The sequence below is a fragment of the Melopsittacus undulatus genome, chromosome 3 (genome assembly GCF_012275295.1).
Source record: "Melopsittacus undulatus isolate bMelUnd1 chromosome 3, bMelUnd1.mat.Z, whole genome shotgun sequence".
Taxonomy (NCBI): domain Eukaryota; kingdom Metazoa; phylum Chordata; class Aves; order Psittaciformes; family Psittaculidae; genus Melopsittacus; species Melopsittacus undulatus.
The window spans coordinates 64,185,684-64,209,793 of record NC_047529.1 but is presented as its reverse complement, the minus strand read 5'-3'; the positions used below and the strand labels follow the sequence as shown (position 1 = coordinate 64,209,793).

General features: G+C 44.9%; 1 protein-coding gene across 1 annotated transcript in view; it reads right to left on the bottom strand.

Annotated features, from left to right (window-relative positions):
• SLC35F1 (solute carrier family 35 member F1) overlaps positions 1 to 23,899 on the bottom strand; it is a 244,908-nt gene extending 221,009 nt beyond the window's left edge. The window contains exon 1 of the mRNA XM_034061113.1: positions 23,505 to 23,899. Within this exon, the coding sequence (XP_033917004.1) occupies positions 23,505 to 23,707 (203 nt within the window). The 5' untranslated portion in view covers positions 23,708 to 23,899. The remainder of the gene's footprint in view (positions 1 to 23,504) is intronic.
• Positions 23,900 to 24,110: the final 211 nt, after the last annotated feature.

The following is a 24,110-nucleotide window of genomic DNA, read 5'->3' as shown; positions in this document are numbered from 1 at the left end:
GGGTCGAGGCAGTTTGCACTGCAGTTCGCACGGGCAGGCGAGTGGGATGGTGAGCACTCACTGTATAACCAGGGTCCGGTCTGGGAGCTCTGCCCCAGCGGCGGCCAGCGTAGGCACCCAGACAGAGCCGGCAAGTGGGGAGGTTGCGGTGCAGAGCTTGGAGTGTAGAGAGTGCCTGCACTGGTCTTGTGAGGGAAAGGTGCAGAATGGGCAGGGCTGCGCTCACTGCTCCCTGATGGAGGTCCTCCTGCAGCAGGTGGCTGAGCTACGGGATGCTGTCAGTAAGCTGCAAGATGGCAGGGAAGCTGAGAGGAAAGGAATGCCATTCAGAGGGACCTTGACACGCTTGTGAGGTGGGCTGATGCCAGCCTCATGAAGTTTAACCATGACAAGTACAAGGTCCTACACCTGGGTCAGAGCAATCCCAGGCACAGCTACAGGTTGGGCAAAAAGGAAATTCATGGTAGTCTGCAGAGAAGGACTTGGGGGTGTTAGTCAATGAGAAAATGAACATGAGCCAGCAGTGTGCACTCACAGCCCAGAAAGCCAACTGTATCCTGAGCTGCATCAAGAGGATTGTGACCAGCAGGTTGAAGGAGGTAATCCTGCCCCTCTACTCTGCTCTTGTGAGACCTCACTTGGAGTACTGTGTGCAGTTCTGGTGTCCTCAACGTAAAAAGGACATGGTACTGTTAGAACAAGTCCAGAGGAGGGCCACGAGGATGATCAGGGGACTGGAGCACCTCCCATATGAAGACAGGCTGAGAAAGTTGGGGCTGTTCAGCCTGGAGAAGAGAAGGCTGCGTGGAGACCTCATAGCAGCCTTCCAGTATCTGAAGGGGGCCTACAGGGATGCTGGGGAGGGACTATTCATTAGGGACTGCAGTGACAGGACAAGGGGTAACGGGTTGAAACTTAAACAGCAGGGGTTTAGACTGGATATAAGGAAGAAATTCTTTACTGTGAGGGTGGTGAGGTACTGGAATGGGTTGCCCAGGGAGGTTGTGAATGCTCCATCCTTGGCGGTGTTCAAGGCCAGGCTGGACAGAGCCTTGGTTGACATGGTTTAGTGTGAGGTGTCCCTGCCCATGGCAGGGGGGTTGGAACTAGTTGATCTTGAGATCCTTTCCAATCCTAACTATTCTATTACTCTATTCTATGATTCTGTGATCTCTTTTCCCATGAAACATTCGTTCACATTCAAATAGATGTCTCACCGAGTCCTGTTTTCTATTACCCAGCTTTTGCATCTATCCCATTAGTCCCAAATATATCTTTGAGATGTCCCAAATGCCTTCTGCTACAGCACAGCAAGTGAGACATCAAGATTTTTATTTAAAAATGAGAATGAGTAGCACACACAGACTAGCTAGTGCACATTCTTTCACATTCTTCAGTCTTCCTACCCCAAAAATTAATATAACCTTTTTTTCTAAGATCATGTTGCAAGACAACACAGAGCTGGGACATAACATAAAAAGATGGTATCACCAAAATGTCTACCAGAGACAGAAAAGAAAATTTGATTAAGACCTAGGGAGCTTTTGGGGGCTAAGTCAATCTTTGATGCACTGGAGGGTACAGATCCCCCTCAGTGCATTTTAGGGCTAATTTTTTTCTTCCTAAATCAGGCAGCAAAATTCAAGTTGCCACATTAAGTAGTAATAATTTATTTAGGAAGTTAGCACATCTTGTGTTAACTTATTGCTATGGCCCAGAACAAACAGGAACATTTTGCATAGAAGCTGGTTTTCATGCTTATGTCATGATGCCCTACACAGACACCGAAACACTTGAGGATTATAATCTCTATGACTTCTTCACCTTCTTCAGACAACAAAAGATACAGTTGTTGATTTTTTTCCTACTTCTGCAGGGCAAAATTCCACAAGCTTTACAAGAAAACACCTGTTTTACTGACACACACTCTACATTGATCTTTATTTTCCATGCAGAAGCCAGTCTTTTTTTAAGACAGAAATTTCATGCTCATTAACTGCAGTTAACATTAGCTTGTCAACAATTCTCTATTGTCCAAGTACCTTTGGATTTGCACACCCCAGAATCTGAATCTCAAACTTTTTTGCTTATCTGGCTTTATGAATGCACATATTAAGCTATCGTACACAGCCAGACCATCGTGTTTGTATATGGCTATTTTGCTTCTGACAAGGGGGAAAGAAAAAAAAATCATGTTCCACTGCTTAAGCAGTAGATACCGGCTCCTCAGAGACACTGAGCTAAGATATGGAACAGAAGTTTCCTCGTGTTAAGGAGAACATGGAGGCGATGCAAAGGACATGAGCTGCAAAGTAAGCAAAGAAATATAGCTGCAGACACATTTGGAGCTGGGGATGGACAAAAACCTTCTGCTCAGGTTTGGTATTAGTGTTTCCAGGTCAACTTTAAGATGCAAAAGCTCTAGAAGTACTATATTTGTAAGATATTTTACTCTCAGTTTTCTTCTGTTACGAAGGCATAGTCTATTTAACACTATGTTGAAGGCCATTCTTATTGTTGTGACAAGCAATTCCAATGGTAAGAAAACTGAAGAAAGGTAACAAAGCTATGAGCAGAATGGCTTACCCCAGTGTGGGGCATTTATGTGGTCAAAGCAGGGAAGTATTTCAGATGCAACCCTAGAATACCTACCTGAGCTCAATATTAATTTTAAGAGTAGTAACGGTCAAGGGATAATTGTATATAATCAGGCCATGCAAGTAAATGAGGAGGCAGCTTATTTACCGAGACTATTCTGCTGGCAAGAAAGAAAGCATTACCAAAATGAAACTAATCGAGAACTCAGTGCCAGTATTCCATATAATTCAACAGAATCTCAATTACATTGCCCTTTTATGTTTTCTTGAGCTGCAGCAAGATATGGAAAAGACTCTTCCATATCTGTGACATGGCCTTTATAAGCCTCTTAATCTCCTTCACCATGGCCACTCCTCTCACCTGCATTTACAATACACATAGAAGCATTTATAAAACTCTTTCCCCTCCCCTTTTTTTTCTTCATTAAACAGTCCAAGTCTCCTGCTGTAGGCTAGGGCTGGTGTTGCATCCTAGGTGGAAAACCAGAAGCAAACCAGGGATTGCCTAGCTCAAGAGGCAGGGACTTCATGTCAGAACGTGGGTTAAAACTAGAGAAGCTTTGTTCTATGCTCATACCACTACATTATCATTATCCCACTACAGCATTAATCTTGAGAGCCAAAAATAACAAGGGTGTAAGTGAAATCAGATAGAACTGCTCTTCCACTAGAGGGGACATTGTGCCTCATGTAATTCTTGTGGCTGGAAGATCCATAGCCTCGAGAGCATGACACCAGAAGAGCAACTCAAAGCCCTGCACACTGCAACAGTAAAGCTGCAGCCACAGATAAAACATTTCCAGTCCAACGGTTACTGTCATGCTGAAAAATCTCAGCCACAGAAACCAAATCTTAACCTAAGTTTGCATTTATTTTTAACCAGGTATCTTGCTTCTGTGAGACATGCTGAACAGATTAAAGCCATGGAAAAAAAGACCCAGATGACTTCTGCTCTAAAAGCCCCTTCAAGCCCGCACATGTTTAAGCAGGGCCAAGTGCCTCCACGAGAGGCCAGAGTCAGGGTAGAGGATACAGGATAGCACACTCCTCCCAGCAGGCACCAAAAAGCAGCTGAACTATTTCAATTTCAAAACCCTCTAAGTACTTTCCCCAAGAGACCTGAGCATCTGACCCTTACCCAAGAATATCTCCTTCTGTGGGAAGGGCAAGAAAAAGAGGCAGCCAACCCAGGGAGAAGAAAGAAGGGGAAGCTGCAGGTGAGGGGGTGAAGGGAACAGCAGCCACACAGAACAGAGGAAAAGGGACAACCAACTACTGCTTCACAGAAACACAGCACTGAAATGACAAATGTAAAGTAAAACTGTTCCTCAGCACTGGCCCTGGGGCAGGCATCATGTACAGAGCTCAGGGCAAAAGACATGCCATGTGAAAGGTGCAGGGTCACAGCCAGCAGCAGCTCCTGCCATGCACCACGGTGGCTCCTGCCAGCCATATGGCAGCCCAGAGATGGTAAGGACCCAGGGCTTTTACCAAGGAAGACTCAGGTATGGACCACTCAGCACACGAGACCGAGATCTCTCTTCCCACCACACAGGCTGCACTGTTCTCCACCACTGCTGGCACAACTCAGCTTCAGCTGGTGAGAGACTGCGGGAACAAGCGGCTGCCAGCTCGCTCATACTATACCATGGTTACTGCTCTATCTTATAATACCAGTTGGTTTTCCCCTATCATACATCTTCCTAAAATTAGGAGCTGTCAGCTCTACCGTGTGGAACATGCAAGACCTCTCACAAAGTAGCTTTCTAATATAAGAGATGCGAGCAAGGTCTTCCTCCCCATCGGCTTTGGAGAAGCTCATGCACTAAATACCAGACCCTGCTGGCTGCCCTGCTGCAAAAGCTGCTGGGAGCTACCAGGCTGGAAAGGACAGGATGGCATCTACAACTCCCAAACAAAAGCAAGTTTCTTCTTTGCCTCTGGCATCCATGCAAGAAGCTGTTACATGTCATTCTACTGGGCTTCAAGATACTGTAAACTAAAGAGAGCAACCTCAGCTTTCTGCTATCACATCAGGGTATCTCCTCCCTGCTTCCACCAGACTCCCCGCACAGTCCCACTGGGATCTGGGGGAGTTTCACCTAAGAAAAGCCTCTAGAACCTGGCCCACCATTTCCACAGTGGGGAGTCCTGGCATACAATACAATTATACGGGTTCCACACCACACCAGAACCCGTATAATCACACTGATGTATTTAAGACAGGCACTGCTCATGTACACAGAGCTGCCTGGAATATTTTTAGTAACACAAGAATACCATCACAATACTATATTGCACAAAATGAGGGGGGAAGGAAGGGTGGGAGAGAGGGAACACAACACCACCTTGTATTCTGGGGGTGGGGGGAACAACACAAAAGAAAATAAAACCAAAAACAAATGCAAAATACTGGCTTCAACAGCATTTGTTGGGAAGAACAAGGCAAGAGGCAACAGTCTGATAGTTCTGGCAGCAGCATGGATGTGGGCATACCCAAGTTCAAATCCTTGCTCTGCTGGGTAATCAGAATCATCATGGATAAAGTGCACCACTATAAGTATGGGAGGAACTGAAACCTACTCTATCTCACATCCCCTTTAAGCGCCCTTGATCTGGATGCCAAAAGCGGGCTTTCAAAAGCTGGACCTTTTGCAACTTGTAACTGTTACAAGGACTACTAGCAAAGGAGAACAGGTAGCACCCCAAAACCACCATCTGCCTCAGGGTCTTTGATGAGTCTCTGCTGACCAGGAGCAATGCAGACCTGGGAAAGGAATTTCCACAGGCCCCATGAAAAGGAAGGAAGGGAGGGAGGGAAAAGAATGCTTTCTTTAACTGGTTATTCTTCTTCCACATAGGAAAGCTGATCCTGGGGGATACAAACTTAATAAACAGGAGCTTAGCCTGCAGTCCTTGGACAGCAATCATGCACACCTTCAGTTTAAAACTCTTCGATAGGGGAGAGGTAATGGCGGCAAAGCTGTAAGATGTGAGTTGTGTCCCTTTGGATTACTTCTCCTCTAGTTGCTCCAGCTTGACCAATCCTGAAAGATTATAGTGAAGTGCCATACATAAGATGAAGCAGGACTGTTTCTTCAACCACAGTTTAATTATCAACAGTAATACAAGATGCTTGTTAAAACACGGCAAGCCAATATTATGCTTCTATAGTTCTATAAAAGGTTTATTCCCATGTCTGTGACTAACAGGATTAAGCTAATCACCCGAAACCAGGATATATAGCATGCACTGAGTGTGCACAGCTATTAATGTTGCAGATAATCAAAGTTACTTAACCCATTTTATCACATCTGATTCTGATCTGTTATACCAAGGAACGCCAACATCTTACCCACTATCTCAAGTAAAACTAATTGCAAGTTTCCACACACATATGTTGTGTATATAAATGTGTATGTATCAAGGTGACATTCATTAAAAACAAACAAAAAAGACCATGTTGAATTGCAGCTGTCCTTACGGCTAAGAGAGAATATTGTGTATTTAATAACTTATCCTTTTAAACCTGTTTCCCTTCATGGCATTTGGTTTTGTTGCGGATTTGTTAAGGTTTCTTTCTGAGAAGCAATATTAAAGGTAACAGAGAATGCAGTGCCTCTAAGGAAGAAGAAAATAATCTTCTCAAACTTCTGGGAAGGTTTTCTACTAACGTACTGAGGAAATTAAGACTGCCTTTCCTGTGAACAGGGCTTTAACCTACAGAAAGACTTCTAAGAAGTATTTGTATTCACCACTATTCAAGTTCTTGAAATAATGATATAGTAAACATTGCCTATTTCTCACCCATTACTTACGCAAACAAATACCAAGTAGTCTTGCTGCAGCTGGCTTTCATTTCCATCATTGTAACAGTAATTCCCAGCTGTTCTTTTTAAGGCACAAAGAAAACCCAGAGACATACACATTAACTGTCTGGTATAAATCTTCCCATAATAAGAATAAATAATTAGAATAAGATAGAAAAGAATAAGAAAAAAAAATCTAAAAAAAAATCATGCATACCTCTCAAAGGCAATGTTTCTTACATTTCCCAGGTACACACAGTCATGTGAAGACTACATGCACTGAGCTGGAAACCAGCACACGCACACCCCACACCCCCCCCATCTATGTTGCAGTTGTTCTTCACAGAAATTCCCTGTGTCACAGCAAGCCCAGGAAGGTGAAAGCCAGTCCAACAGCATGCACCAAAGTTATTCTGGCTTCTATATTTTTTTTCTAGTTGGGGTTAAAAATTGCCAAACCTCTCCATCCCACCTTTTGGGGTAAATTAAATAGAAAGGTGCCTAAGGAGCAGCTTAAGCCAGGTTCTGGGCAATTTACAGGGATTTGTAGTCAACACCAGCCCTTAAAAAAGCAGTGATTAATTGCTATGACAACCAGGGCATCACACTACCCACACTTCAGCTGGGATACAGGGACTGCAGTGTGCCCTCTTACCCACACAAGCATCTCAAAAAGGTCATGGGCTCCTCGAGGGGCTGCATTGTCTGGGCACAATTAATCCTTCATAATAGACCCTCTCCACTGGGAATAGGGGACTCTGCCCATACTCCCCCTTCCTTTACAGGAAATCTTCCAACTGTGGTGCTGCTGTGGCTTTGGAGGCAGGCTGCATGTACAGGGAGAATAAGGAAAGGAGAAATGTTGGCCATTTAAAGAAAACACAATTGGGGGTACCACATGTTTGAGGATCCACGCAGGAACTCACGTTAAGAACTCATATGACGCTTTTTCCTGCAATGCTACTATATCTTCTTCACTTATACAGTAGGCCTTTCAGACAAGAGATGATCCATCACCTTCAGTACATCACCATCACTGCACTTATAAGAACAGCTAATGTGTTTATACTATATCCACACATGCAAGGTAGTTCATTGCAAGCCACATGACAATCTCTGCTTGCCTGAAGTCAAGCCATATCCATTACGATCACACAAAAGGCAAAGAAATAGGTCCTTCCTCCCTCCTTGACAATTTATGTCTATGCCACAGAAGCATACTCAAACACAGAGATGAAATGAGACAGAGATACTAGTTGTGTTACATCTCCCCAGTTCAAACCACAGGGATTCAAACACTGGCAAGATTACCCTGCCAGAAAGAAGCTTCTGCTTCTTCCCTGGCTTCCTGCTCACTCATTTTGGTATCAAACCAGGAATTGCTCTATATTGTCCTGTAGCACTTTTGGTTTGGGTTTGTTGTTGTTTCTTTTCTTTTCAAATCAACATAGCCTGTACTTCTAGTAATAGAGACCCTCCCTGCCTGAACACAATTGCTTGACAAGCTCATGGATACCAGCCTGAACTGTGTTTATTTACAAGTGTTAAATATTTAACCGAGAGCAGGATTATGTAGCAATGATTTAAGCTTCCCTAAAACAAGACTAGCCCCAGCAAACAATCTGAGTTGGTGTTGGGCAGAAATCCAGAGGACGGGGGAACCACAAGCTAGAGAAATTTTTAGAGTTTGAGGCAAAAAGAAAGTATCATAGTTGTTCCACGGCCAAACTTGCCTTTAGTATTGTTGCAAAAAAACTACTGGTGTTAACACCTAGACCTGTAAACAGTGACGTATTCAGTTGTACCAACAGAAACACAATCTTCTGACCCAAATCACAAAACCAAAACCTCCTAAAATTCTGCCTTGGAGATCAGAAAGTGGCTGTCTACCATCACTCATGAAAATAACTTGCCAAAAAAAACCAGTACAACCTCATTATTGGATAAACTGCAATGCCCTACCTTATTTATTTTAAACTTTTGTTGTTGTTAAGAGAAAGTCACAACCTAAAGAAGCTTTATTTTATTTTTATGATCCGGAATTTCTATTATCACTTCCATCTGTTTTCAATAGGAACATAATGAAGAACTAAACAATGCGAGACATCCTCTGTCTGGATTTGTTAATTCTTTATTTCTCTCCAGGCACAGTATACAACCATACCATTTCATGCTTTTTGTCTTCTACAATACCTGTTTTCCTCCTTATCTCTCTTTGTGCTTTTGGTGCTCTAAATACAACAGTTTTAGCTGTGGCAAGAGAGGAGAGAGCGTTGTGAAGTGATACACTAGAGCTGGGCAGCACAAGGAAAGACTTCCAGCAGGGCCTCCTGCAATAGGACTAGGGGTAATGGTTTTAAACTAAAAGAGGGGAGATTCAGGCTACATCTGAAGAAGAGACTTTTTACAATGAACATAGTAAAATACTTGAACAAGTTGCCCAAAGACCTGGCAGATGAACTATCCCTGGAGACATCCAAGACCAGGCTTGGATGTGGTTTTGGGCAACCTGATCTAGTTCAACATATCCCTGCTCACTGCAGGGGTGGTGGACCAGATGACCTTTGAAGATCCCTTCTAATCCAAACTATTCTATGATTCTCTGTTGTATTCTCTTGAGGTAATTCCTTCTAGAATACTAGAATGATACAGGATTGATTTGGGAAGCAGGACTAATAAACAAACACTCACATAAAACTATCTTTGTATGTCAGTGCAATCTCTCTACCCAGAAGACGCCCGAGTGTGACCACTCCCATGGTGCCCAAATTGGCGGAGGTTTTGCTTTTAGGAAATTCGTTCAGTAATCAAAGCCACTGGATTACTGATGAGAGCACCCCCTCTAAGGCATGGCTTTTGGGAAAGCAAGCACCTGACTGCTGGCTCTAGGTAAAGACAGAAGAGAAAAAGAAAGGCCAGGGAGCAGCAATACACCTCCAAGGTTACACTGGCCAAATAAAAATCACATCAGCTATTCACAATGCACGTTATAGGAGAAAGCTGAAATACACTGCATGCTGTCACAGAAAGTGAGATGAACCAGTTCAGTAGCCACTGATCAATTGCTGTTTTTCTGATCAGCAGCAGCAACAAAGTTACTGCATGCCACACCAAACAGGCAAAAGTGAGTCATAAAGCTCACAAAGGCACTGCCACACACTGGATACAGTGATTTTAGACCTGCTGAACATAGACCTCTCTTTCAGTTCCTGTGAAAAACCAGTATTAGGGATATGGCTTCTATTCCATCATCTATCAACACAGAAACACATAGCATACATATATTAAGGTCTTGCAGAAATGCCCATCCCCACTGAACTCAGATCAGCCTAAAAATAAATAAACAGAAGGTGCAACAAGGAAGACATGTCCATTTAGGACTACATCACACCTCCACCATCACCTCCAACGGTACAGCACAGCAAGTACTTACAGACTTCAGACCCAGCTCCATCCAGATCTATACCTTCTCTTTGCCCTCTATACAATCATATCACCCCTGTTTGAGTTGGGAATTGGCTACAGCTGACTGTTTACCAACCGTTGATACCCACCAGTTTCAGCTGGCATCATCACCACTTTTCCCAGGACCATCAGCACTAAAGTTTATACCGAGGGAGAAGGTAGGACAGCAGGAAGCTAAAGACCCTGGCAACAAGCAGTTAGCTCAGGCATCATATTACAGTACAGATGAGACAAAAAACATAGAAATAGATATTTTTCCTTCCTTCTTTTCAGTTTCTTTTATTTCCAATCCCTATTTTTTCCATCTCCTCTGTCCCAGTTGCTCCCTGTTCCCTGCCCACAGGCTCCTTCTTTACCCCAGTTCAGGCACTAGTCTAATCAAAAGCTAGCTAAAGACCCAGCAACAACAACAACCTTTTCCAGCCAGGTTAATTCTCTGCTGTTTTAGTGAGCCAACTGTGAGATGTGACAGGAACCAGACCTGGCTTAGCAAAAGCAGAAGGAGCAATTTGGCCAGGAGTAGCAAAGAGACAGAAATGAGACCTTTCAGCAGGTTGTGAAACTGTGACTAAGAGCAAACATATTGCTCAGGTTTATCTTACCTAGTTCTGTGAAATGGCTGAGAGGGTAAATCTTTGCACCTGGTAACTCAATACCCTCTCCTAATAACTTCTAGTTACTAAATCAGGAGTGGCTGATTAGGAAATGGTTTCCTACGCATACTTGTTCTTTCCTTAACAGTCCCCTTTTAAACCAAATCAGCATGTGTGTATGTGCATTGTTCACATAGTGCCATATATTCATAAGTGTCCCAAATAATAGCGTCAAGATGCACATCTCAGAAATTATTACAGGCTCATCTCTGGCACATCTTCAGCTGCCCCCTTGTTGGCAGTTTCACACACAACATGGTGAGCTCCAGCTAGCATCACATCTTCACCACCTTTTATGCTGCCATACACACATCTCCAATGAAACTGGCATAAGATGTTTCAGGAGGCAGGAAAAGAGGTCTCCTCACTCACACGCCTCCTAACCCCTGTGATGGCAGCATCTTCTGTGTTTGGGTAACATGGTTTGTGGCATCATCTCCAGTGTCAGGAAAGATTCAGCAGCTCCAGCCCTGCTTTCTCTCCATGCTTGTTCTCACCCCTGTACCACACCCTATTCTCCATGCTAGTCCATGTTTTTGTCATCACATGATAAACTCCACTGGAGAGAAGACACATCTGGAAATACAAACCAACAGCAACAGAACCTTTTTTCCACTTTTCTTCCCTTCTGCATCAAGCCACCAACTTGGTTCTCCATGCCACCATGCAAACAGCTCCACCAGCACAACAAAGGGGGAGGAGGCTGGAGAGAGGGACAAGAATGAGCAACTGGGAGTGGAGCAAAGTGCTCTTCTATCACTTGTCAGAGCTGCCTACTGCAATCCCAGCCTCAACCAACACCAGTTTCAGTGCCAGACCACTGCAGGTATGCTCAGGAAACTTCCCCTTGTATTCTGACAGGAGGTATCTCAGGGAAATTAGATGCCTTTGAAAGGATGCCACTCCCTTGTCTCCCAAAGCCTGCATGTACTGCGCGCATCACTCATTTCGTTTCTTGGCAAACGGTTGCCCATAAAGTTTCAGAGAAGCACTACAGTAACCGCAGAGCAGATGCTTCTGAGCACTATGCTGTATTTTATGGCACTGTATAGCATTTTATAAGCATTAACTAATCAACAACTCTTCCAGGTAGTTAAGTTTAACTATCCCCATTTTACAGGTACTGAACCAGACCCTGGGAGGTTGAGAGATTTGCCCAAGGCTGAAAAACCAATTGGTGTCCAGTCCTGGACCATAAATCCAGATCTATTACAGTATGTAACTTCTTCCGAACTCCTTCAAAACACAATACTTTACCTGCTGCTGCAATTCCAAAAACAAAACAGGCAAGAAGCCCACCCCTTCACTGCCATGGGCTGGTTGAGCTGCTTTTTGTCCACCACATCTCCTGTAACTTTTAGTCAAGCACAATCACAACACCACAAACCATAATGCTCTGGCCTTGGTCCAAAATCCCATGACTGAATCAGACAGTCAGGATTCACAGGGCATCTCCCCATCTTTCTAATTCCAATGCCTACTTCTGCATCATGATAGTTTTGGGGGTGAGGTTTTTCCCCTCAGTTTCCCTCTCTCACCTGACTGGTCCTTTTGTGCATGCTGGTTTTATCAGGCTTGAGCTTTTAATGCCCAGTAATTGCAGTGGTGCACAAGCAGCAAATACAGTAGCAAAAGCTAAGTACAGACCAAAAAGTGGTAAGATGAGCAGTATACTGGGTGCATAGAGCAACTTTTACAGGAAAACAACAAAGAAAGGCTGGCCAGAGAAGAGTTAGTTTTAAGGAGCTTCACCTTGCAGACCTCTGGATGAAACATTATCTCTGTGCGTTGCAGCTGCTGGAGATTGCTCACCAAAATGTTTAGTGAGGTACTCTGGCTGAGGCTGGGCTGAGGTCTCTGCAATTCCCTTCCTGACAGTTACAGAACATTTGTGGTCCATCTGAAGGAAGGAAGGATGGTATCTCCAAGCACTACTGGTACCATGATGTGAACAGAAATGTTTGTGCTTGGACCACATGAAGCCTCATCTCTCCCAACTGTCTACCTGTCTTGAAATGGCAACCTGTCAGTGCTGTCTACCTGTATTGAAATGGCAACCTGTCAGTGCTGTCTACCTGTCTTGAAATGGCAACAAGGGCAAAAGTGATCAAACCACCTTCTTCCTCCATACGTGCTGTAGCCTCCACCTTCCTCACTTCCCATCAAACTTTCATTAGCTTTTGCCTGATGCTTATGCTCTGGAAGCAAGCAAATAAGACCCACATCAGCTATCCATTCCGGCTGGTCTTTGCTACCACTTCTCGAACACCATTCCTTCCAAAGGATAATGCACACATGGCCACCGCTCAAAGAAAAGCATGCAAATACACTACATTTGGTAGGCAACTTAGTTGTAAATAATATTTTACCTGTGTTTCCTCTCTTGCTTTGGGCCTCCCATGTAGAACAGCAGCCAAAACACACCTCAAAGATTAGGTCTGGTCTCAGAGCCCGAATCTTGCAAACACCTAAGTTGCTGACTAGCCCCAGTGACTAGAGTATGGTGATAACCCATTTGATGCTTGATGCATGACATTTAGCTCAAACAGAGTCCACATACATCAAAAAATCATTAGAGAACAAAGAAGAAAGACAATTGTTGGAGTGTATGCTTCAAAATAAATTGCAGCTAAATACTCTAAAGTGTAATAGTATTCTGGATGTTAGTAAGAGGATTCATAAATGAGAAATTGGTATTGATTTGCAGGCTCATGTCTCAATACATCTATACACTAAAAGTGTAGGAATAAATCTAATAAATTAATCTAGCTGAGTAATGACAAGTTCCATTAACATGGTAATACCTACCAAATCAATATGTATGAACAATTTCAGACATCAAATTTAGCAGAAATTCTTCTGTGAGCTAGAATGTGCTGGAATTTATTTATTTATAACAGGATGTTAAATTTAGGTAACTTGTAGTTCATCCTAAAAGATCTCACATGCTTACACACACAGACACAGAGTCTTTTTTTCAAGTGAATTATTAGGGAATTACTTGGTGTCTTAAACTCAAGTAATCTCTTTAGAGCAGGAGAAACTCTGAATCTCAGAGATTTTACTTGGTTAACATAGATGCAACATAACCCTTCCACAGACAGGTATGACAACCACCATACCATCTTGCCCCTGAGCTTCTAGGTTAAGTCCTCAAATGTCTTGGATTCTATTGAACCTCTCCAAAGATGTCATATCCACCACCACCACAAACTAGACAGAAAAAACAGTATACTGTCAAAAACCTGCTGGTGAGTGCTAAACCAAAGGAAAGTGCCTTTGGTAGAAGAATATAAAGAGAAGGCAACAGAGCAAGGTCTCCAGGGTTAAGCACAGGTGTTGCCTGCTCCGGACAAGTCGGACCACACTTCTACAAATGGTGATCTCTAAATTCCAGAAAAATAGTAGTTTCTTCTAAAAGCACCCTCCTCAGCACACCAGGCACACAACAGAGGGGTCACGTATCCAAATCTGGCTGGAAGTTACCTGTGCACATCAGGTAGGTCATGCAGGAAAGGAGCCACTTGAGTCTGATCATTACATATATTGGGTGCTGGCTCTTTCCCCACCATGTTAGATGAAGCTTGGAGACTGACGGTACTTAAGCCACATATGCAGCCTGATGAAAATTACCTCTACACTATTAAAGTTTTATTTCCTTCAAGTATCAAATCCCATACCCATGAAAATATTTTCCAGCTCCCTGCTCAACTCTTCACAACCTACTCACTATTTGCTGTCCTTCCTCACTTTCAATCTATACGGGAGAGTCCCTACAGACCTCAATATGCTGCCAACAGGGAGTTTAAAAAAAAAACCCTAATCAAAAGTATTTCATGTCTGTAACAGCAGCAGAGAGAGAAAAGGAAAAGAGCAACAGGAAAGAAACACTTGCTCAGTTTCATTATGGCACTCAGCTTTTAGTAAGAATGGATTTCAGAAGGTAAACAGCCTAAATCAGGCTGCAGAAGCCACTGAAAACACAGTGGCTCCACAAAATATCTGGACTTAGAATAGCCACAAGGTAATTCATTTAATTGTATTAAGTATTTTCCAACATTTGTCTGATCATCACAGAGGGGAGGAAAGCAAAGATCCACACAGAAGAATACTGCACCCTGGTAAAAGAAAAAAAGAAAGTATAGGATAGGGTACAGCTTATGCCTTATCCACCTTGAATTATTAGGCCCTTCCAGTCAGGCCTACTCTTCAAGAGTCAGACATCTAACTCCTTTCTTTAATAACAGGCAGAGATAAGTTCCATGGTTTCTAAATCGTAGCCATCACTCTCATTAAGCCAATACCCCCAAACTTCCCCTTCTACTGAAAGTATCTGAGCTAGCAGCCCCAGTGCTATGTTAAGGATCTGGATTTTACTTATTAGGCTCATGACAACCAGGAGTGGATCTCTCTTCCTCTTCAATGAGGCTGATGAAGTAGCAGAGTGGGAACAGATGCTGGTATCTCCCTCCAACACTTCTGATGGCTTCCTCTCCATTTCACCAAATGGCGGGAAACATTTATCATAGAATGGTTTGGGTTGGAAGGGACATTAAAGACCAACCAGTTCCAACCCCCCTGCCATGGGAAGGGACACCTTCCACTAGACCAGGTTGCTCAAAGCCCCATCCAACCTGGCCTTAAACACTGCCAGGGATGGGGCAGCCACAGCTTTTCTGGGCACCCTGTGACAGGGCCTCTCCATCTTCATAGTGAAAAATTTAATTCCCACTTAACTGATTTCCACATCAGGTCACATCAAAACATTTGCCAAATGAGAAAAGTAATGAGAATGAATGTGGCACAGAAGACAGCACCATTTCAAAATCAATGCAGCCCAATAACAGACAGTGAAGCAGGCTTCTGAACACACATGCAACAGTTTCTTTGACAAATGAACAACAGAGAGGGCTAACTAATGGCCATCACTATAAATGTTTCAAATTTTGGTTTCATTTTGTCATCACTTAACACTGGCTTACAGGTTGCTATTAACACTAGGGCCTGGGAAGTAATAATTATGGTTGTGTTACTGGACAGAAATTACCTCATTTATCTGTATTAGAGATGCAGCAATCCGTTTCAAGCATAGCGTGCTATTGTAAATGAACACCTTGAAACCTGAAATGCCTTGGGAGATGAGCTGAGCAAACAAAGCATCTTCTTGTCCCAAACTTTCAATTTTCAAAATTTTGCATTAGGACAAATCCACAACCTTTTGAGGTTCTTCATCTCAAGAGGACATCACAGTCCATGTGTTTGCAGCAGCCCTCAGGGATGCAAAGCAGAGCACAGTTAAACCTGCTCTCCTACATAAGGACTCCCATCACTAGATTACCATGAAGTCTTACTTGCTTTCCATCCAAAAAAATTCCAATCTGAACATAAGAAACTTTGCTAAACATAGTCTTGAGAAACCCAGTCCTTCTTGCCAAGGTTTTAACTCGTCTCCATGTTCTGACAGGAATAAACGTTACAGCAAACAAGAAGATCCACTATTGGCCTTGAAGTTCCTACAGGCTGCCTCAGGTCAGACCTGTCCCAAGGTGAAGCGTAGTCTCCCACATTGCCATGGGAAAAGGCAGTGTAAGGAAGCAACTGACGACCACACCAAGGGAAAATGACTGCATCAGCTGCAAACAGAAGGCTAGCTTAATAAGTGTCAGAATTGCTTATTGTGGCACTTACATGGTGTCTTTGCGGACAGACCTTTCTCATGAGACCAAGGGTCATCCACCCTTTCTAGGAAATTATCTGGCTAGCACCATGTACCATGGCACATCCCAAAAAGCAGGCACGCTCTCTGCAGAGGTATGGCATGGTATTGCCACAGGAGTGCTCTCAGTGAGCACTACCAGGATGCAGATTCTCCCTCCACAGTCTCTTGCTCTTTAGTTCCAGCCACACTGAGGAGAATGTGATGCATGGGGGTCAAACCTGCTAACTCAGTCATGTGGTGCCTCTAGGACAAAATGACAAGAGAGTGAATATTTATTGAAGAATGCTTTCTTAAATCACAAGAGAAACCAAGTCAGAGAAAGCTGAAAGACAAGCTTCAAAACTGGTGTGTTTTCAGCAAAAATCCCAGAGGGACAGATGACCGACATAAATAAGCAGAGACAGGTAGGTTAGGCGGTTCACAGCACAAATTTCACAACCACCAATACATACACACTTTGCAGTCGCAGCAATTTACAAGTCCCCAAACTGCTATTCTTGCAACAGGTGATTTCAGCTGAGTTTAAGCTGGGTTCACAAGCCTTTGAGCATGAGTGTTCTCTTGTTGTTGGGTTTGGGGGGTGATTTTTTGCAGTTTTTTTTAAAGTTAAGCTTCTTTAGTGAGTTCTTTTTCCTAAGCTTTCCTGGTAATTAGCCCTAATCAGTATTCAAGTGCCGATCTGTAAGGCTATCTGCTGACTTAAAGGAAAGGAACACCTCACTAATAGACCCAGTGTTTGTCTCTGCCTGCAGAAACAACCTCGATAAGGACAGAGACTCTAGCCATCTCTAAAGCGACAGAGCCACAAAGAGCTCTTCTGATCAGTGCTGGCATCTGGCCTTCCCCTCATTAGCACATTAAAGCTGCTCTGTCCATTCCATAAGAGCCACTCTGTCCATTCCTCCAGCTTTCTCTATGGAGCCATTTACAGTGCTGCTCCTTTGAAACCCCCCTAGTTCAAGAGGCAGTAACCCCTTCCCAAAGCCCACGGCCCAGCCAGTGTCAAAAATTCCCACTTACAGACAGGCACCCAGTAAGTACCAGCCTTCTGAATGTCATAGGTAGACAGAAGACACCCACATATTTCATCTTGCCACACTGACCCTCCTAGGAAAAGTCTTTTCCCAGTCCCAATCAGTATGTCAGCTGTCAGGTTTAGACTGCAGTGCATTTACAGTATCACTATTTCAGACTAGGACCAGCAAGGCTGCTATCTCCTAAGATGCAAATTCTCCAGAGCAAAAGCAAGGTGAGGGGGACAATTTTTCATCAGTTGAGTTCTAAATCCTCTGCGAGGATGCTTTTCTATGGGCAGATATGACCTTCCCACTTCCCTGACCAAAAAGAATAGTACTAACAGGCACAACAAAGACAACCTACTTGCTTGATCTATGCTATGAACTCATTTTCTTTGACTTATTTCAGAATGTTATGAATATTTTTACCTAAAAGGAGAGCTACAGCGATCTGAATTGGGCTCAGACTCGTTCTTCTACAGTCACTGTTATTCTGGGTGGACTTAGAGAAGCTATTTATACTTTTTGAGAATAAAAATCCCAAAGGAAGCCAATCCTTTTGTTTTGAAGAAGAAAGAAGAAGAAAGCAAAGCAACTGAAGGTTATGAATACTCACTCTTTTTTTGGATTCCAAAAATGGTATGTTTGATCCTTGACTTGCTTTTCATTAAGGAAAAATGCCATAAATTATTTGGTTTGTTTGCCTCTCTGATCAGTCAACTGAAAGATGTTATTGCTTTGGGGCAACGAAATACATTACCTCGATTTCATTATTATTCAGTTTCAGGTTCTTTTTAAGCATATAAACTCCCTCTGTCTGATTTTCTATGTGGATACAGGTTATTAGAAAGAAAAAAATCAAAGGGTTATAGCTTTTGATACTTGCACTGTCATTCAAACAGCTCTCATTTCTGAAGAGTTAGTAGCCTTGACACACAATTCAAGCTCAAAGTTAGTCAGCTAGTGGGACAAATTCTTCCTCAACTCCATTATCATGGATAAATTTGGCCTGTAGCATACTAAAAAGGCAAAAGTTTTACACAGGCTGTACCCAAACAGCAGGCTTTCTGACAAGAAAAATCCAAACTGGTTTTCTTCATATAATTTTGCTCAATAAATCCCTATCTAGCTTAATCAATTGCAATTATTAGCAACATTATTTTTTTTCCTTTTCCTAAGAAAGGAAGTGGCAATTAGAGCATACACTGACATTATGCATAAGGCTGAAATTTATTGGATAAAGTAAGTGAGCAAAGAAGTATAGAAAGGCTCACGCTGCTCGAGAGACAGCTTTCACAATTCACTAGAGCAGACAACTACAAATCTATTTAAAAGATGGCATGGGACCGAGTGCTTCAAATTACTCTTACTCTATTTTTTTATATCAAGTTGAATATGCTTCTAATATTCTGAAATTTTTAGGAAACTTCTGAAAAATACAAAGCACATGAAGATACCCTTGAAACAGCAAGATGAGGCATGGCTAGATCTTATTCCTTAAGAAAGTACAAGATAGAAGTGGGTAAACCCAGAAAACAGTATGTGCCATCCAGCTTTCTCATCAGGGAAAGCCACACAATAGCAGAGCCTCCGATGCTACTCTGGATACCTGAGTTCATTGGTGAGGCTATGGTATTTTTTGTTTCCCGGAATATTCACATTTACTTAGGTAAAATAACTTTGTTATACTATCCAAAGATATTAACTTATTTCCTTGGAAAAACTTTATTTCCCCTCTTTGTCCTGATGCCTAGGACTAAGGAGATTATGTCCAGGTCTATAATCATCTGTTGGCTCTCATTTAAATAAATAATTTTTAAGAATCTGCCACAGAGATCATCTGGCAACCCGTTCCCCCTGTGTTTCAGCAATATTTATTCTCTGCCCAGTTCCTCTGAAGAGGTGATAACCAGTCTTCCGAACATGAGATCCATGCTTCAGAAGTCTTCAAGGGCCACTGGCAACATGTGGCAGGTGGTTCTGTGCTCTTGAGCCTTCAGGTCAGCTCGGGACAGCAGGGAAGGGACACAAGAGACCCTTTCTGTGATTCGAGACAGACACACAGAACAAGTGCTGACCCACCAACAGGTACCTCTGAAACAGGCAGGGGCTGGGGTGGAGGCACAGAGAACAGCAGAACTCCAAAGCACATGATTTTCTCCTTTTCTTCTTGCTTCCTGCTATAGGTGGGAGGCAATGTGGAGCAGGTGAGTCACTCCTCATCAAGTGGTCCTCTGCAAGCAGAGTTGGTGGAGTCCAATTTTGGCTTTGCAGAGGCTGTGTGGAAGCAAGTAAGTAATCAAACAGCCAACACTGCTCTTTCCCTTGCAGTATAGCAGGGCAGGGTCAGCCAGGGACACCCCCTCAGCAAATGTCACAAGGAAGGTACCAGGCAGCACCCTGCAGTTGGGATTCATGGACCATGGGTGTGAATCCCAGGTCCAGGAGCATATCTGCAGTACGTAATCTGCATTTCCTCTTAACACAACAGCAATTCCAAGCCATCCTTCCCAGACTTCAAGGACAACAGGAAGCTTGTTCCTGTTGCAGCAGGTCCTCTTCGGGACCACTGGGAGCTCAGGATTTACATCCAAACTGTTCCAGTAAATCCCACAGTTTCATCAAGCATCTCCAGTCCTCCATGATTCTGATCCTTCAGTTTTGTGGTTTACTTTTATTTTCTTTCATGGTCAACTTTTTCACAGAGCTCAGTGTTTGCTGCAATCACTGATATAGATTGTTACAGTCCACCAGCTCTGCTTTCAGCATGTTCCTTCTCAAATACCCTGGGGAGGGAGACGTTCAGTGTTTCTCTATTACTTCAGGATCTATTGAGTGAACAGGGAGGAGAGGTTGGGAGGTGAAGTTAAGACACGTTTTCATAGCTTGTAAAGCAACTTTAAGGCAATTCAGGAATCACGAAGTGCCTGGATAACCAAACTCTTACATATAAAGTGAGAGAGAAATGATGCTCAGTCTCTGCCAGCATCTGTGCCCATTCTCCTGCTGTCTTGTTTCCTCCCTGACCTGTCGCTGGGGAAAGGCTTTTTAGCAAGGCCCATTGTGATAGGATAAGGGGTAATAGCTCTAAACTAAATGAGGGTAGGTTTAGACTAGATGTATGTACGTAATAAATTTTTCACAATGAGGGTGGTGAAACACTGGCACAGGTTGCCCAGAGAGGCAGTGGGTGCCCCATCCCTGGAAACATCCAAAGTCAGGTTGGATGTGGCTCTGAGCAACCTGATCTAGTTGAAGATGTCCCTGCCCATTGCAGGGGGGCTGGACTCAAGTGACCTTTAAAGGTCCCTTGCAACCCAAACCATTCTATGATTCCATCAGCTACAAGCAGGTTTCTGTTGTCAAGGTTTTCGTTTTGTTCATCTTCCTGAGAAGCCCCCATTTTGTCTAGCAGAAAACATAAGTACATGAGCTCAACCAAATGAGTCAATCGGGGATCTTTCACACATGGGTCTCAAGCAAATAGTGCACAAAATGGGACGGGTAGCACAGAGAAAGTGCTACCCTGTTCCAGCAGGAAAGCATTAACTGAAGAAACCAATGCGTAGTTAGTTCTGGGCTCCTGCTTCTTTAGGGATATACCATATATATTTCTTCCTTTCCCTTACACATTTGCATGCTGTTGTTCCCATGGAAGATGAAAACATAAACACTGCGTGAGCATCCATTTCACTGTGTCACTTCACTGTATCAACAGAAATATCGCATGAAAGCCATGACCTTACATGGGCTGCGTCATTAGTTCCCATGTAAAGATGAAGGGAACCTAACTCAGGCAGTATTTCACCTGGTACAGACTTCTGGATGTGCTGAGGATTCTCTTAAACAAGGAAAAGGCTGTTTTAAAACACCACAGTAATAAGTCTTCTCCCTCTCCATAAATCATGTACATTTGAAAAAAAATGACTTTCATTTTATGCCTGAAGAGGAGAAAATAACATGTTCATGAACATGGTCACAAGGGCTGGAGCACCTCTCCTATGAAGACAGGCTGAGAGACTTGGGCTTGTTCAACCTGGAGAAGGATCCAGGAAAAACTTGTATAACAGCCTCCTAGTACCTGAAGGGGGCCTGTAAGAAATCTGGAGAGGGACTTTTCATAAGTAGTGGTAGGAGAAGTAATGGTTTTAAACTGACAGAGGGTAGATTTAGATTAGATATTAGGAATAAATACTTTACTGTTAGGTTGGGGAGGCACTCAGGTTGCCCAGAGAGGCTGTGGCTGCCCATCCTTGGAAGTGTTCAAGACCAGGTTGGATGGGCCTTTGAACAGCCTGGTCTAGTGTGAGGCACCCCCACCTATGGCAGAGGGGTTGGAACTCGATGATCTTTAAGGTCCCCTCCAACTCAACCCAAACCATTCTATGATTCTATGAAAAAGTGACAGGGCTCCTATTCATTAAGAGTGTTCTGGGCAATGAGAGATCTCATTTCTAGATCCAAGTTTGTGAAACAGAAGATTTGAACTTCGGTCACTGAAACCAATTTCTGTCCTTTCTCCCTTTAAAAAAATAAAATAAAAATCTCTATATTCCCATTTCAATCATCTATCTAAAATAATAAATACTTACTTGACTCTTTTCTATGGCTGAGAATTATATATATGCATAAGCATAGTAAGTACTTGACCTATATGAATTAATCCAACATCTCTAGCCATGAAGACCATGGTCAGTTTTGGTGGCTCCCTAGAGGTCACTATTACCACCCTTGAACAGGAGTACATATTGTGTCTGTATCTTATCACCTCACTACATCTTAATTCCTTTCTGGCTGCCCCTGAGAAAACTTCTTTCCTCTAGTGTCTCATTTCAGGGTGGACACACACCTCAGGATGACTGAGCAGAAGTAGAGCAGGATTTTGCAAGCACACGACACCCAAGATGACACAGTTGGATTGAGGAATTGAGTGAATTTGACTATGCTGAGAGTTACTAACACGCGTGTAAAAGGAAATGTATAATTGAGCTGAAGCAGCTCTTACTTGTTTCAACTTCTTTTCAATCCTTCTCATGCTTGAATAACAAAGGATAAATATTTCCTTCCTTACTGATGTGTTTGAGGATCCTCCTACAATGGTTGCAGTTAATTAGCTGCATCTAACAGCAGTGATCTGTGAGCAATCGAATACCTTCAGGTATCTGTAACAAAGAGGGTAACAATCATAATTTCCTAATGTTTAAAAGCTTGAAAGAGTAAAAGACCTTCACCTTCAAAACTAGTATATCCAGACAGAACAGCCGTTTTTCTTAGTAGCTTATCCATATAATATGTATCTGAAACTAAATTGGAGACAAAGAGGCCGACACTGATAGGCACCATCACATTGCTGCCCACAACCCTGCAACCGCTCTATTCAGCACGTAAAAGTCACTGAGCAGAAAGGGATCGCTTCAGTCGGCTTTTCAGAAAGGAGCGCCTTTTGGAGAAGTGCAACCGGTTAGGCTCTGGATAGGCAGTTTTATGGCAAAAACCTCATCCCTAATCAAATGCAGTGCAGAAGAAACAACTGGCAAAGAGCGTAAGGGATTTGAGTAAGATGGTTCCAGTGTTTTCTTGTGCGTTCGGTGAAATTTACCCCGAGCACCGGGCGCTTCCCTGGCTTTGCGCTGACAATCCCGAGCCGCACGCACAGGCGAGGGGACAAGCCAGCGTCCCGCCGGCAGCCCGCTCCCGCAGCCACAGCATGCTGCCCGCGACACCTGATCGGGGCCGGGCAAAACCCCACTGCTGGCGGACCGCACCGGGACGAGGGGCCGCCCCTTCCCCGCCGCCGCCGTTCCAACTCTCCGCCACGGGCCGGGCTGCGGTACCGGGTACGTGGGGTCCTTCTTCCCCGCCGTCCCCCGGGCCAGGGAAGCCGAGACAGGCTGGAGGCACGGTGGCCCCGCAGTGAGGATGTGCCTGCGGGCAGGGCAGGTGCGACCAGCACCGGCCCGGAGGGGAGGGAACGGGCCAGAGCCGCCCCTCACCCCGCCGCCTCGGAGGCAGCAACGGGCCGGGAGAGGCTCTGCGCCACCGCCCCCTGCCCGCGCCTCCTGCGGGGAAACGCGCTGCCCGCCCGGGGAGCAGAGCGAGCCGCTCCCCCGGAGCCTTCGTGCCCACGCCGCCGAGGGGCCGGGCCAGGCTCACCCGACGGCTGCCCCCGGGATCTGCGCGCCCCGGGGCGAGCGGCGGCGGGGCGGAGAGCAGCGCAGAGCCGCCGAAGCACCCCCTGGCCTCACCTGTTCAACACTTTCCTGATCCTCTGGCGCACGCTGGAGGAGGGTGCGGAGATGCCGCTCCTGCCGCCGCCGCTGCCGCCCTCCGCCGGCAGGTTCTCGATGGTGGCCACGACATGGCTGGGCTGCGGCGGGTGGTGCGGCGACGGCGGCGGCTGCGGTGGCTGCGGGTGGCGGTGGTGGCGGTGGCGCTCGGGGGAGAGCATCGCTGCGGGGCTGCGCCTCAGCGGAGCGCGGGGCGCATTCCGGCGGGCAGGCGGCGGGCGCTGCTGCCGCCGGCGCTGGCTCCCTCGGCTTCCGGGCAGCGCCAGACCCTCGCCCGCTCCTCCCTCACTGGGCTGCCATGCAGCGAGGGGCGGGCTGCCGCCGCCGCCTCTAGCGAGTGCCGCTCACGGTCGGCGAAGTGGCAGCAGTTTGGCGACCCTCCTCCTCCTCCCCACACCCCCCGCGCCCAGCCAGCCGGTGCCTCCCCCCGGCGGAGCCGCCGCCGCTGCACCGCCCCGATCTCCTTTGTTCCCGGTTCGCCTCCGCCCCTCGCACCCCCAGCGCACGGCTCCCGGCCCGGCCCGGCCCGTCACGGAGGCGGCGGAGCCCCCTCGGAGCCGTGTG